At 44.4% G+C, this 13,052-nt stretch overlaps 1 protein-coding gene across 2 annotated transcripts in view; it reads right to left on the bottom strand.

Annotated features, from left to right (window-relative positions):
- adgrd1 (adhesion G protein-coupled receptor D1) overlaps positions 1–13,052 on the bottom strand; it is a 28,852-nt gene that overhangs the window by 13,071 nt on the left and 2,729 nt on the right. For both annotated transcript variants that reach the window (XM_058636159.1, XM_058636160.1), the window contains 9 exons: positions 12,850–13,026; positions 11,980–12,237; positions 10,809–10,876; positions 10,228–10,377; positions 10,080–10,130; positions 6,901–7,024; positions 6,500–6,607; positions 5,171–5,246; positions 4,359–4,500 (listed from right to left, as the gene is read on the bottom strand). In XM_058636159.1, the coding sequence (XP_058492142.1) occupies positions 4,359–4,500; positions 5,171–5,246; positions 6,500–6,607; positions 6,901–7,024; positions 10,080–10,130; positions 10,228–10,377; positions 10,809–10,876; positions 11,980–12,237; positions 12,850–13,026 (1,154 nt within the window). The remainder of the gene's footprint in view (positions 1–4,358; positions 4,501–5,170; positions 5,247–6,499; positions 6,608–6,900; positions 7,025–10,079; positions 10,131–10,227; positions 10,378–10,808; positions 10,877–11,979; positions 12,238–12,849; positions 13,027–13,052) is intronic.

The following is a 13,052-nucleotide window of genomic DNA, read 5'->3' as shown; positions in this document are numbered from 1 at the left end:
TAGTCAAATATACCTAAAAATCAGTCACCCTTATCTTGTAAGGCTTAAATATAATGTCTTATTTTAAGAAATCTTACCAAGATAATATCTTGTATTATTTATTATTTTGGAGTGGCCTTTTTTCCAGTCTTCTTGTGGTACAGTACGTAGCATTGTTGCCTCGCAGCAAGCAGGTAACCATGTCCCCGATTTGACTCTGGTTTCCTCCCACAATCCAAAAGCACATGCAGATTAGGGATCAGGTCGAACTGGACGCTCTAAACTGACAATGGATGTGAGTGCGAGAGCAAATGGTTGCCCTGCACCGACTGACGATCTCAAGGAGTCTAAAGCAGTAGAAAATGGTTGGATGGGTCCACGCCTGTATTTGAGCTCCTGTGGGAGTTCACCGGGGCCTTCTGTAAGGTCTCTCTGGTTTCTGGCCTGTTTCTATAGATGATTGCGTTAGAAGGTTGAGGGCTGCAATAGAGGTTTAAACGTTGGCCATAGACTTTATCAAAGAAGGGTGAACAATAAAGCTGTCAATCTCCGGACCTGTAGTCACAGATCGTCGTTTGTAAACTTGGACCCGAGAACGAGAAATACAAGAAAGTGTCACAACAGCTGAACATCATTTGTATCACTCATTATAGACAGAGTCCGCGCCAGGCTTTTCCTGTGGGGCCTCAGAACTCCGCGAGAGGCGGCGGTCACAAGGTTGCCGTGGCGATAGAGAGAGAGAGAGGGGACACTTGATGGCGAGGGGCCAAAGAAAGAGAGGGAAAATCTTTTTGGAGAGAGAGGCACAGCAAATGGCTCAATCGCCATCTGTGACTGATCAGCATGTTGGCTCACGCAGCCCGCACTTGAATGTGTGTGTGGGTGTGGGTGGTTGGGAAAGAGAGCGAGGGGGGCGGACAGGGGGGTTGGTGGTGGGGCTTCTCTGCCCACAAGCTCTAAGCTGGGCGTATGCTGAGTAGTTATTAAAAGCCTGGCAAAATAAAGGGCAGTTATTATTGTGGCTGAAACAGCTGATAGCAGCGTTGGCACGCTCGATTCAACAACTGAGTGTAAATGCATCAGAAAGTGAGCATGTCTATCGTCAAAGTCGGCGAACAATCGAGCCATTTCTTTTCCACGCGTATAGGAAGCTCCAACAAGTCTAGACATCCCACGAAACACAGGTCACACTCACGGCCCCCAATCTCTCCTTTGTGTTCCTTTAAAAATGGAATAAACTGAAAAGTCACAAAGTCACCTGATGAATATTTGAAGGCAAAGGAGACCAGTTTGAGAAATTCCACCTTAAAAATTATTATTTTTTAAAAACCAACACATTTTATGATGATACAAAATATATGCAGTGTGTGAAACGTTTGACATTTTAAGAAGAACTCTCATTCAATTCCAAAACAAAGCCAGGAAGCAGTCGAGCACATAGCTCCCGTTTCAACTGTGTATCAATTAAACGAATGAGTTTATGGCATTAGACCACTGGTTTCCCAGTCTGTAAACTAACATAAACGTGAAAAGTAACATCAAAATTCTCATTTAGCTCTTTAGCCACGAGGAAAACCAAATTACAACAGGAATGACACACTGTGCCATCTTTCAAGCCAATAAAGTCACCCTCACTTATCAAAATCTGTTTTTTAAACCCTCTCCACTCACTCTTCCAACTCGATCGCTTCAAACCATGAGTGAGATGCTTTGACGGAAGGAGAGGGACAGTGAGGAGGTGCCAGCCTTTTAAAGTATGTATTAATGTTTAACTACGGACTCCGAATGCTTTCCTCCCTCATTTTTCTTCTCTTCTTCTTCTTCTTCTGGACTCGGCAGCAGATATAAATCACCGGTGGAGCCAGGATCCAATCAACACCGCAGCTGAATGGCGTGAGAAAGCGGGCGGGCCTCCGGCAACATCGATAAGAACATCAAAGTCACTCTGTGGCACATGGCACAAAACGGCGGCACCGCGGCTCTGACTCAGTCAGCTGGGAATGGCTTGACCTCAGGTCTCACGCTGACACCCAGCTTTGACCTTCAGTACCTGACATTTTTCTATGTTGATGGCCCCATTAATCTACACCATGATGGTGAGGTGTCAGATAAAGAAAATGGATGGCATGACAGCAGGGTGAGTGTTTGTCCAGCACAAGCGGTGGAACACAGGACTCTTTGTAACCATGACAGCATGAAGAGACAGGTGAGGAAGCTCTGCTTTCGACACAGTCAAGCCCGCCCGCAAGCTTTTAATGAAGTCCCCGGGTGCTTAGGGATAAACAGAGAGGTCAGTTGCAAATCACCCTATTCTAGTCGGCTCAACTGGTGCCATGAGAGGACGACATCTTTAAGGTCGAACTTGTGCAGACAGTAAAGAGCGACGTAAACAACGGCGGGAAAGGTCGGCCGCATGCTGCGTATTAGCTGCCCTCCCTGCCTCCAGGCTAGGGAGGTGATAAGTATCTGCCCGTCGCCAAAGACATTAAGGCTCCAAAAATAGTCACTTAATGCAAATCCGGGTCTGTGCTGAAATCATAGGAAAATACCCCCGTTCATGGATGCACTCGCGGCCAAAAGCACTCGCTGTGAAGTGAAATTACGACGCAGCTCCGAAACATAAATCATCGGCCAAGACTATGCGGCCCAAGGAACGCTGAAAAGGGGCTGGCATGGCGCGATCCAATCTGTATGCTTTAGTAATAAGTATAATAGCCTATTTGTAATGGGTCGGAGAGGGAAAGAATGTGAGAAACCTGATTTATCCTTACATCAGAGGCGAAGGCCGTCCAACAAAAATAGACACACCTACACAACACAGGAGATTATTAACCCTCTCTCTCTTGAGTGTGCACTCAAACAAACACTTTTATTTAAGTATTGCTGCAGGAACCAGGCCAGATTACTGCAGCATAGACATTTATGTCCGTCAAGGGAAACACAGCAATATTGCCATGGTTGCATGACATGAAGCTGCGTGGTTTTGATTTGTACAAAATATAGAAAGTGAATTATTCTTGTATGGGTCCTATAAATCAACGTTACATTATGAGGGCTTTGTTTACTGGACTATAAAAGCCATTGTTCATTGAAAAGAAATAGAAAAAGAAATCTACATGCTGTGAAGCACGCCGCCACATTTCAGGCTAATGTGACACACATTTTTTCGAAGCTAATATTCACGACGACTTTTAAACGTACTTCCCATGGAAAACTGGCACAGGCCCGGCCGTAAAGCAGCAATGAAAAGTATGTTGTTTGTAAAATAAAGTTATTGTTGCTTTCAAAGCCCCCTAAGTCGACAGTTCAAATGTCCATAATCAGTTTGTGCGCTGAGAGCCAAGAGGGAACATTTGGACTAATGAAAACCAAAAAAGGATTTGCTGTATGTGCTGGTGAGCGTGCAGCTGCATGAACACTAGTCAGTGATAGACAATCATGTGCTTGCGTATGAGAAGGCCAAAAATAGAGCTGATAGATTTCATACGGGGGCATCCGACTACTGCTGTCACAGGTACATCATAGACATATAATTAATTAGGATCTGTAATTAATCTAATTCATCTCTTTTTTAATCTCACCATCACATCAAGTTCAGAAAATCCTTGAACTTGATGTATTTTCATTTAAAATTCATTATAATGGCAGATGAAAAGATTGATACATAACAAAAAGTGACTTTATTAAGTCATTTATTTATATTTACTCCAAATAATTAGAAAATACAAATAAAAAAGACATCAGGTCCATATAGACCCTTTCATTGTATACAAACATTCCAAGCCTAGTAGCCTATAGACTAGTTCCACTTCTACGTGTGCTAACTTGTACTAGTGCTACTACTTCCGCTAGTTTAGTTTGTTTTCTGACCCCAAACTGCGCGCGCACATTTCTGTGACGTAGCTCTCGAAAGGGTCTATAAAGTAACCTGCCGGACGCAGACTTGCTCATACGTGGAGCGTTAAGTTTGGCCGAAGAGCTTTGCTATGGCTCGCTAAGTTGCTAACATCTTCGCCACTAACGTTAGCTGTGGTGCTTTGCGTTGACGCGGTAGGCTAAACTTGAGCCGCTTCGGTGGTAAGCTAACTCCTTCTAACACAGAAGGAGTATCACTTTACCTTTAATTAGCACAACCACAAGAAGCCCAACACATTAAAACGGATTTTATTAAAAAGCAACTCGCATACAGAAAAAAGTAAAGTTAGAGATTAAAAATTAGATTAGCGCGATTAAAAAAACATAACGCGCTAAATATGGAATGGACTGGAATTTGACACCCCTCATTTTTCCAGCATTACATTTTTACATTGTGACTGACTCACACACAGGGTTATTGGCCGATTAGTCATAAAAGAGGACACATGTGGACTGAGTCTTACCAGGACGTGCGTCAGGACGATCTTGATGAGCGGCGCTCCGGAGAGGTTGAACGACAGGGCCGGCGACGGCTCCACTTTCAGGGAAATGAGACAGCTCGCTACCTGGATCTTGTGATCCTTGAAATCCGCTGCTTCGTTAATCCTGAAATACAGACGGGGGGGAAAAAGAAGCCGAAAACGTGAGAAGGCAAAGGAGGATAAAAGAGGAGCCGTAAACAGATACAGGCACATGGAAAAGACAGAGGTGTTACATAGAGTTTGGGCACAGGCAGTAGCAATTAAGTTGGACTTTCATCGTGTGTCTGTGTAATCAGTCGCACAAACAGCAGCAGTTTTCCAAGAGCACTTGGTACGTGACATCGGGAAGTGTCACCTGGGCGGGCAGTTGGAGAGCGAGACCAAGTGTCCCGTCACATACTCTCTGTTACATTCTGTACTGCCGACATCTGTGAAGTGCAAAGTGGGAAAACATGTCTAATCGCTGGTGTGTCAGGTTTGGTAAAAATAAACAGCAGTCTCACAAGCTGGTCCAGGAATGAGATAATGCTGAGGGTGAAGTGGTGGATGTGTAGCGCTAATGGCAGGGTGTATCATTCAGTGCCGAGATGAGCGTTAGATGATTGTTGAATGATGGTTGATAAGACCTTCGCTCCAGGCATCAGCTGTACTGTGGCTCAGGAAGTGAGGGGGGGAACACAGGAAGTGTCCGCTGCCAAAACCAAAACTAGCCCGATAAAGCTTTGATTGTGATCAGATTGGACCTAACCTACTTTAATAAACGTTTGCCCTCGGGTGTTGTCCCTTTCTCTTACCTGGTCTTGACAGGACTGATCTCTTTGTAGAAGCTGTGCATGTTGTGGTAGAAGAGGCCAACAATAGTGGTTTGAGCTGAGGAGGGGGGGGGGGGGGGGGGGGGGGAAGAAAAGAAAACTCAGATATGAACGTGAAAGGCACGGGAATGTGAAGCAGTGTCGCTAAAATGCTCACAAAGGAGAGAAGTTAATTAACAGTGCCGTGCTGCCGCACGCTGGCACCAGCAGACGTACGCTCACACACAAGTGAAAAGGGTTGCAGCCCACATGGATGTCGGGAAGTCTTATGAAACCTCTACATGACTTCATCAGTGCAGGGGGTCTGAAGCCCCCCCCCCCCCCCCCCTCCTCCCTACGCAGCAACCCCCCCCCCCCCCCATATCTGACCGATCATCCAGCTCGGTGCAGCATAAACAATTAAATTGGAGGAAATCCTTAATGGTCCAGTTCCTCCTTTCAAAGGCCTTGTACCCCACGCCCTGCTGACTGCGACAACAAAAGTGGGCTAATGTCAAACAAATGTGTGGCGTATATGCTGCGGGAGAGATTTTACCCTTCCGAAAAAAAGACGAGTTTCAACACAGAGCGACTCCCAGGAAGTACCACGAGACATGTGGAGGTAGCCAGGAGTGAATCAGAGACAATAAAACGGCACCAGTGTGTCACACACACAGTACAAAAGCTCCTCTTCACTTAGGTGTTCAGAGCTATGAGTCAAATGAGTCCACCCTCTAAAGTGTCAGTTATTAATGACCCGTATACTATTTGTGATACTAATCCTGTAATGGATTATGAGAACGGTTTATTCTCGCGCTCGCACAGCAACACATTGCACACGTGTGGAGCCGAGGGAATCTGACCTGAACACAAAGTTAAACAAACACGGGTTTTAAGGTCCGCTGTAATTACTGCTCTCCTTCACTCCACTATGCGAGTCCATTCTTTTTTAATGACACAGGAAAGTAGAGAATTCTCATACTCTCTCTCTCTCTCAGTCGTTCTGTTTTGAATAAAAGGGAAACTGCCAGCGTTAAAGCCATCGCTGGATTTCTGCAGCGCACCATAATGCAACACAAAAGCTGTCGTGGCACTCCTGTCCACCACTGTACTGCTTTGGTAGCTGTCTTAAATCTAAGCATAATAAATAACCGGCCAAGAATGAGCGTCTCCTCCCCACAGGATAATTTTCTTTTGGCTGAACTGGTGCACAAACACAAACAATGTCAAGTATTCACACCGAACTGAGCTACTAGTTTCTGAACACATGCATCAACAGATTAACCGATAAGAAAAGTCTTGTTTGGTGCATCGCTCATGAGTCGTACTTACACTGCAAAGTGAAAGCCTCCCCGGGCACAGAGATGTAGCTCTTGCCCTCCGTGGGGAAGCGATAATGTGGCAGGTTGTAGTTTTGCGGAAGCTTCATCAGGGAATAATCTGTGGGGGTCAGACATTAGAACATTGCTGAGGGAAACAAATTAAAGATGAGCAACAAACAAGCCTTTATCAAGGGTGGATTAAAGATATCAAGTGGCCCCTGGGAGAAAAACACAAACAGGCTCTGTGACAAACAAAATATTACGCAAAAAACAAGGGCCAACACCCACGAGAGGCAGTGGAGGGGCTCGAGCCAAGCTTATCTGACCCGATATATTCTCTGAATAAGAAAACGAATGATGTCAGCGCGACACTCCCTTGTCTTCCTTATGGAGCGCTGACACCACACTGACCTGCAACAAACGATGTTCCGTCCAGGGTGACGAGAGTGTTCGGGCCGGGCTCCAGCTTCGTCACCATGTGTTCCATCACTCTGTCCACGGTCTCGATCAGCCCGCTGACCACAGGGATGGACTGCTGCTCGACAGGGAAATTTCCACAATCAGCAACAGAAATAAAAGAAAAAGACTATGTAGGACAGTTTGGGTGGGTGACAGGTGTGTTTACACGTTTTTTTTGGTTCAAAAACAGTGGAGAGAAGGATGCCGTTTAGATCCCTGAATGACTCAAGTCATAAAGCAGATGCTGCGCTCTAAGAAACTGTGATGATGTCATTAGAAGAACTGCAGTTTAGGTTTGACACTAAGCATTTTTAACAGAAAGACTGTGTTACAAACAGAGGACTAATTATGGTATTAACCATGCAGGAAGGAACAAGACAACGATGCTAATTGCTGCCTAATGGAAAGTGTAGTAGAGTATTTTTGGAGATGGACTAAAAACCCCAAACTTTAAAGCTGGAATACCATTTTTTACTTTTATTTAAAGCTTCAGTGTTTAACTTTTTGGTGATGTTATTATCCTGCTGTTTTCTCTTTGGTCTCTGTGAACAGAAATGATGTAACATTATTTGCGTCTGAAAACAGGCTCTGTCAAGTAAGACTATCAGACCTGACCAAGGAAGAGAAGCACTCATCTGATATACTTAGCAGAGCTGAAGATCTCCTCCTCCTAGTGCTGCGATGTTACGATGTTAACAGAGGACTTATCCAAGATTAAAGTCGTACATTTACGAGAATAAAGTCGCAATATTCTAACCTGTTGTTTTAGAAGAGGAGAGTTTTTAAAACGAGGGCCGTGGAGCATTTCGTGGGATTGTACTTTAGAATAGGTTTCACAAACAAGGAGATACTTCATCTTTTGGCACATCAGCATCACCATTATCATAAGTATCGGGACTTTAAAAAGAATATGCATCTGTTCCGCAGAAAGAACCAGGCGGACATGGAGGAAATCGCTGGAACTGGTCCATTCAGAGGGGTTTTGCATTTTCTCGAGAAGCAATCCGACTGATAATTAAGATTTTGGATCCAGAAGGAGTCGAGGTCCGGCAGTAGCTACAGTGCGACTTGTTCTCGTTAATTTACGAGATTAGAGTCGTAGAACTTTAAAACCGTAAATTTGCCACTTTATTCTCGTAAATGTATAAATGACTCATTCTTGACAAAAGGCAAAAGAGCTTTTTGTCTTTTTGTTTTAATGTGTGCGCACATTTGAATAATGTCGGGCTGTAACCGGGTTCGGGCTTTTAAAAAGCTGTCAATCAAAATGTACTTGTCGGGCTTTTAAGGCTTTTAACCTCTGAAATCAGAGGCGATGAAGCCGCACAGCGAGCGCGAGTTAGCCATTAGCACCACGCTAGCTCATCCTGAGGCGAGCTGCTAAAACAACATTATTTCATAAACCAGGGCCACCTGTCGACTTTCAACAGTTGTTAATTATACCCCAATACCCCAAAAACCAGTCATGCCAAGAGCTTGCTGTGTTTTAAATGTGTCCTGAGGCTTCACAGACGGACCTAAGTACGTCTGCGGGACCGGTCCCCGGGCTCCAGGGTTTACCTGCGGGACGAGTCACTCACCCTGTGTGGGTTGGGCTAATCCAAAATTGTGAAAACAAGGGGGGTGCTCTCTGAAGACATGCTGTTACCTGTGAAACACGGGTGCTCTGAAAACACCCCAATTAGCACTTGGTACTTTCCTCCTGATGAAATTAACCATAGACTGTATGAAATTAACATGGCAAAAAATCAAATGTTCTTATGTTGAAGGTTAAAATTTATGTAACCTATTGGTTAATAATAAATGGGTCAGTTTTTCTCATATCCACTGTTGCTGACTATTGTTTTCTGTTTAAGTAATATCACTTGATCAAGCCTATTCTAACATTCCACACTACAAAATATGTAATTAAAGTATGTAAGATTTGTGCTGATATCGTATCGGATTAATATCGGCATTGGCTAATACTCAAGGCTGCAATATCGGTATTGTATCAGAAGTGAAAAAGTTGTATCGGGACATCCCTAGCTCTAATACTTAGTGACATAATGTCACCGGGCGACACAAGCTCCAAACACCCCTGCACTGAAAAAACACTGATAGAGTAACATGGAGCCGACTTCATCATGAACACAAATAAAGGTTATGCACTCCAGGTTTAAGTCATGATAGTAAAGTAATAACACAACAAATACAGATTTTTATCAAATCACTTTCCACATCTGCTACGAATGCTTAACTACTGCTTAGCATTCAGCCACGATTCCTGACTATGTAAGGGCAGCGCATGTGGAAAAGAGGTCGGTGAAATGATTTCGATTTCACAAATCTTTGCTTCCAGCTAATATTAACGACAGCCTACAGCCTACAGCCTCACTCGGTCATAACGGAGCAAATTTATGCTGAGGTAAGCAGCTTTGCGTCGTTTCCTGTAAATTCATCATCGGTGTCATTCAAGGTTACTCAAAACGTGTACCATGTGTCAGATGTTTAATGTATCAATCCAGATGTTGCAATGAAATGTAATTGGCTATAGTGTGGCCAAGCAAACAGCACAAAAAAAAAAAAACTGGGATTCTATTTAATTTTAAAGTCAACAAAAACTTGATAAAGAGTGAAACTTTCTGTCACTCGGCACTAATCTGGAAAAAGTAATCACTGGACGGTTTGCTGAGCCCCGTATCTACTGTCCAAGTTTGACGTTCTCATGAGGAACATGTGTTTCAGCTCGGTCCTACAAAAACAAGCGTGCTTTTTCAGAGCAGTAAATGTACTGAAACCACTCTCCTGCTCTGGATGACTTTCTCCTGGCAGGAACATGTTTGTATACGAGGGTAAGATTTGGCCGGAGCCAGTGTTCAGTAACAAGACGCAGCAGATTTACATTCAGAGCAATTTGTTGTAAGGAACAGCAAGTACCGTTTTATTTAAATTTCTACCATGGCATTTGACTATACATTATAATCCGGTGCAGGCAAACTGTCAAATATAATGTTAGTTCTGCTGGCGTCAGTTCTCCCCCAAAAAAATATGCAGTGTTAAAATCTCTTTAGAGCCTGGGATTAAAGTAATCACCAAAATGCACATGTTGCATCATGTCATATTTAGAACAACAGCGTGAACTCATTTACCTCTGGCAGCGGCGGGGAGGACAGCACTTCTTCCACGCTTTTGAGAAAAGCCTGGTTGGAAGAGAGCGGACATCAGGGAACTGTTGCGTCACACATGCACATGGGCGAGCACTGAGTCTTTTCTTTTTTTTACAGTGTAGTGTAAAACCTGTGTGAGGTTGTTGGCAGCGTTGTGCGGAATGGTCCTGTTGGGCAGCACCTTCAGAAAGCCCAGCACTGGCATGGACTCCGGGTCCGGGGAGCTTTGGACCTCCTCGCGCCGACTGCTGACAACAGGAGGACTCACCTCGGTGGCTCTCTGGGGGAAGACAACGCATCACTTGACGTCGACTGTCGGGGGGGCGTACCCATTTCCAACATACACAGGACGTGTGGTGACTGATGAGTTCAGGGAGTTGTCTTTGGACAAATAATTCAGTGTTGCTCTTTGTCGAACGCTAGTGTAGATGCCCTACAGGGAGCCATTTTGTGTGCGGTTTTGAGCAGCTGTCTCCACTTTCTACTTCTCTATTTGGTTTCTATCTCTGAAGCCCTTTCATGAACAGTGTTCTATTCACATGTGTTCTCAGTATCTGTTTCCCCGTCGTTGACGTTTGTGTTTCCACTGATTCAAGCAAGAGCTTTTTATCTTTTCTCTGCTCATATTTTGGTATAATTCGAACATTAATGTCGCACTTTCACAGTGAATACGATGTATTTGGTGTCAAATGTGTGGCTCGGCACACTTACGAGCGTTGGCGTGACCGAAGTAGCTTCTCTGAAGGATCTGGGCGTCGTGGCAGACGCGAGAGCTTGACCTAGAAAAGACAGAGAAAGGAGGTTACGTGTTTTCTGACTGATGTGGGTTGATTTTCCAGTCGACACAGTCTGTGCCTCTTTATCTTGTTGTTATGAGGACCGACGTTGAACTTGACCAGACTCAGCTGCTAAAATATAGCTGGACTTCCACCATGCAGCATAAATTTTACGAGTTTGGACCATGCCTAGTCATGGAAGGAGATAAATCACAACACTGGTGTTATTTACTCTTCCACCAGCTTCTGTACAAAGCTCGGGTACATTTTATGTCTTTGCTGTCATTGAATAAAAACAGCACTTACTAGCGACCAGACAAAGGCCGTATAAGGACATACGTTACGGGGATCAGTGTGAACCATTCCTGCGCTTCTTTGGTCCAACGCAACATTTTATACGAGTGCTCAAGAGAAGTGGCAGAAAAATATTTTTCTGTAACCATAACAGTCGCGCTCTCCGTGTCTGGTAATGGTTCTGTGGAATATATCGCTTTTGGTAACGACGTTGACGAAGAAACCGTGCTGTACACGTCGCCTGCTGAAGATCTAACAGTGCACAATAATAGATTTTATTAGAGCGTCGCCATTCACACAAAGGCTGTTTCATGCACAACAGAAGGTGACTCAGCCCGTGTCGGGGCTAAAAGATCAGAATTCAGCAGGCTTTGCTAATAAGGACTATAACGCTGCAAATATTAAAGTCCTAATAAACGTCGACCTGCTTTTGTCCATTTATGGCACGCAGCTGACCACAGGAGGTAAACAGCAAGAGAGCGAAAACAGACAAAGAGTGTGTGGGGGTTTTTATCTCAGCGCGCGTTAGAACTTGTCACTTTACCTCAAAAACGATCTGCCCCTGCGACCAAACACGCCTCCGTACTCTTCGACAGTAAATACTTATAAGGCAGAACTATGTGAGCTGTGGCACGTCGACGGTGGAAAGTCAGGAAAAGTGTATTTTTTTTTAATAACTCGTTGATATGCATGAATGCCGTGGGCGGAATGCAAGGAGGGGAACTTGACCTCTATTTCCGAGGCCTTGTAGCACGTGCGCCGTTTCTTAGATTGACAGGAAATACTTCCCCAGTGGCGCGTGACGTTCCTACCTACTGCTGCACCGTAGTAGAGCAGAATGTCAGTTGGAGAGAGCGCCCTCTCCCAGATGACGAACTCGTCGAACGCGCCCGTGACGTAGTGGCCGTACGCCCGGTTGTTGCCCGTGCCGATGACGAGGTCGGGGTACGGGTCGCCGTAGTTCTCTGACACGTTGCCGGTCGCGTCGCCGGCCGTGAAGGTGCCGTTGATGTAGACCTTCAGGCCATCGCTTTTTGTCCATGTGAAGAGAATGTGGGTCCAGAAAGGCCCTGGGAAAGAATAAGCAGACAAAGCAGAGATGAATAATACTAATAATAATAATAATAATAATAATGATGTAAATAAGTCAGTGGAAAAATACAAGCAAAGGAAAGCTGATGGAGAGATGTTATTTATCCCCCGTCATTGCTGATATTACCAGTTTTATTCACCAATAAATGTTTCTTGATTGTTCCATCCCTATTTTTCATTTATTTTGGAATGACAAAAGTCTATGAGAAGAGCAAAGAACAAATTTCGAACAAATAAAAAGAATACTAATAAAAAACAAACGTTTGGGGTCAGGCTATAATCCACATGAGTCACGGGGGGTGGGCTGGTGGTGGTGCTCTGGTCTATTGTGTAACGTCCTTCACTTTTATTAAACTTGAGGACACAGAGTTTTTGATCCATCGCCCTGAAAACTTTACTTGGTAAAAAAAAAAAAACAAGCTTGTCCTGTGAGCTGGACGAGAAACCACACATTGGATTTATTTCATTACGTGATTGATTGATGATTGTTTATTTAGAAGAGAAATGAATGATCACATCTCTCTATGAATTTTTCAAATCCAGCAAAACGCCTATAATGACTAAATGGATCTAAACTAGTGCCCCAGTACCTGGAACCTTGATGTTGGTCTTCCATCTGTGGTGGTTGCCTCGGGTATAAAACTCCACATATCCCACCAAGGGATTGGTGTAGACCGAGAAGCCATTAGAGATCACTTTCCCGCCAGAGGCCACAGCAAAACGGGACTGGGCTTCGTGGTTCTTCCAAAAAAAGGAGAAGGTAATCCCTGGAGAAGGAAGGAGGGATATGAGG

The sequence above is a fragment of the Solea solea genome, chromosome 8, assembly GCF_958295425.1.
Source record: "Solea solea chromosome 8, fSolSol10.1, whole genome shotgun sequence".
In the NCBI taxonomy this organism is placed as follows: domain Eukaryota; kingdom Metazoa; phylum Chordata; class Actinopteri; order Pleuronectiformes; family Soleidae; genus Solea; species Solea solea.
Note: the sequence above shows the minus strand (reverse complement) of the source record. Positions and strands in the feature narration are given on the sequence as shown.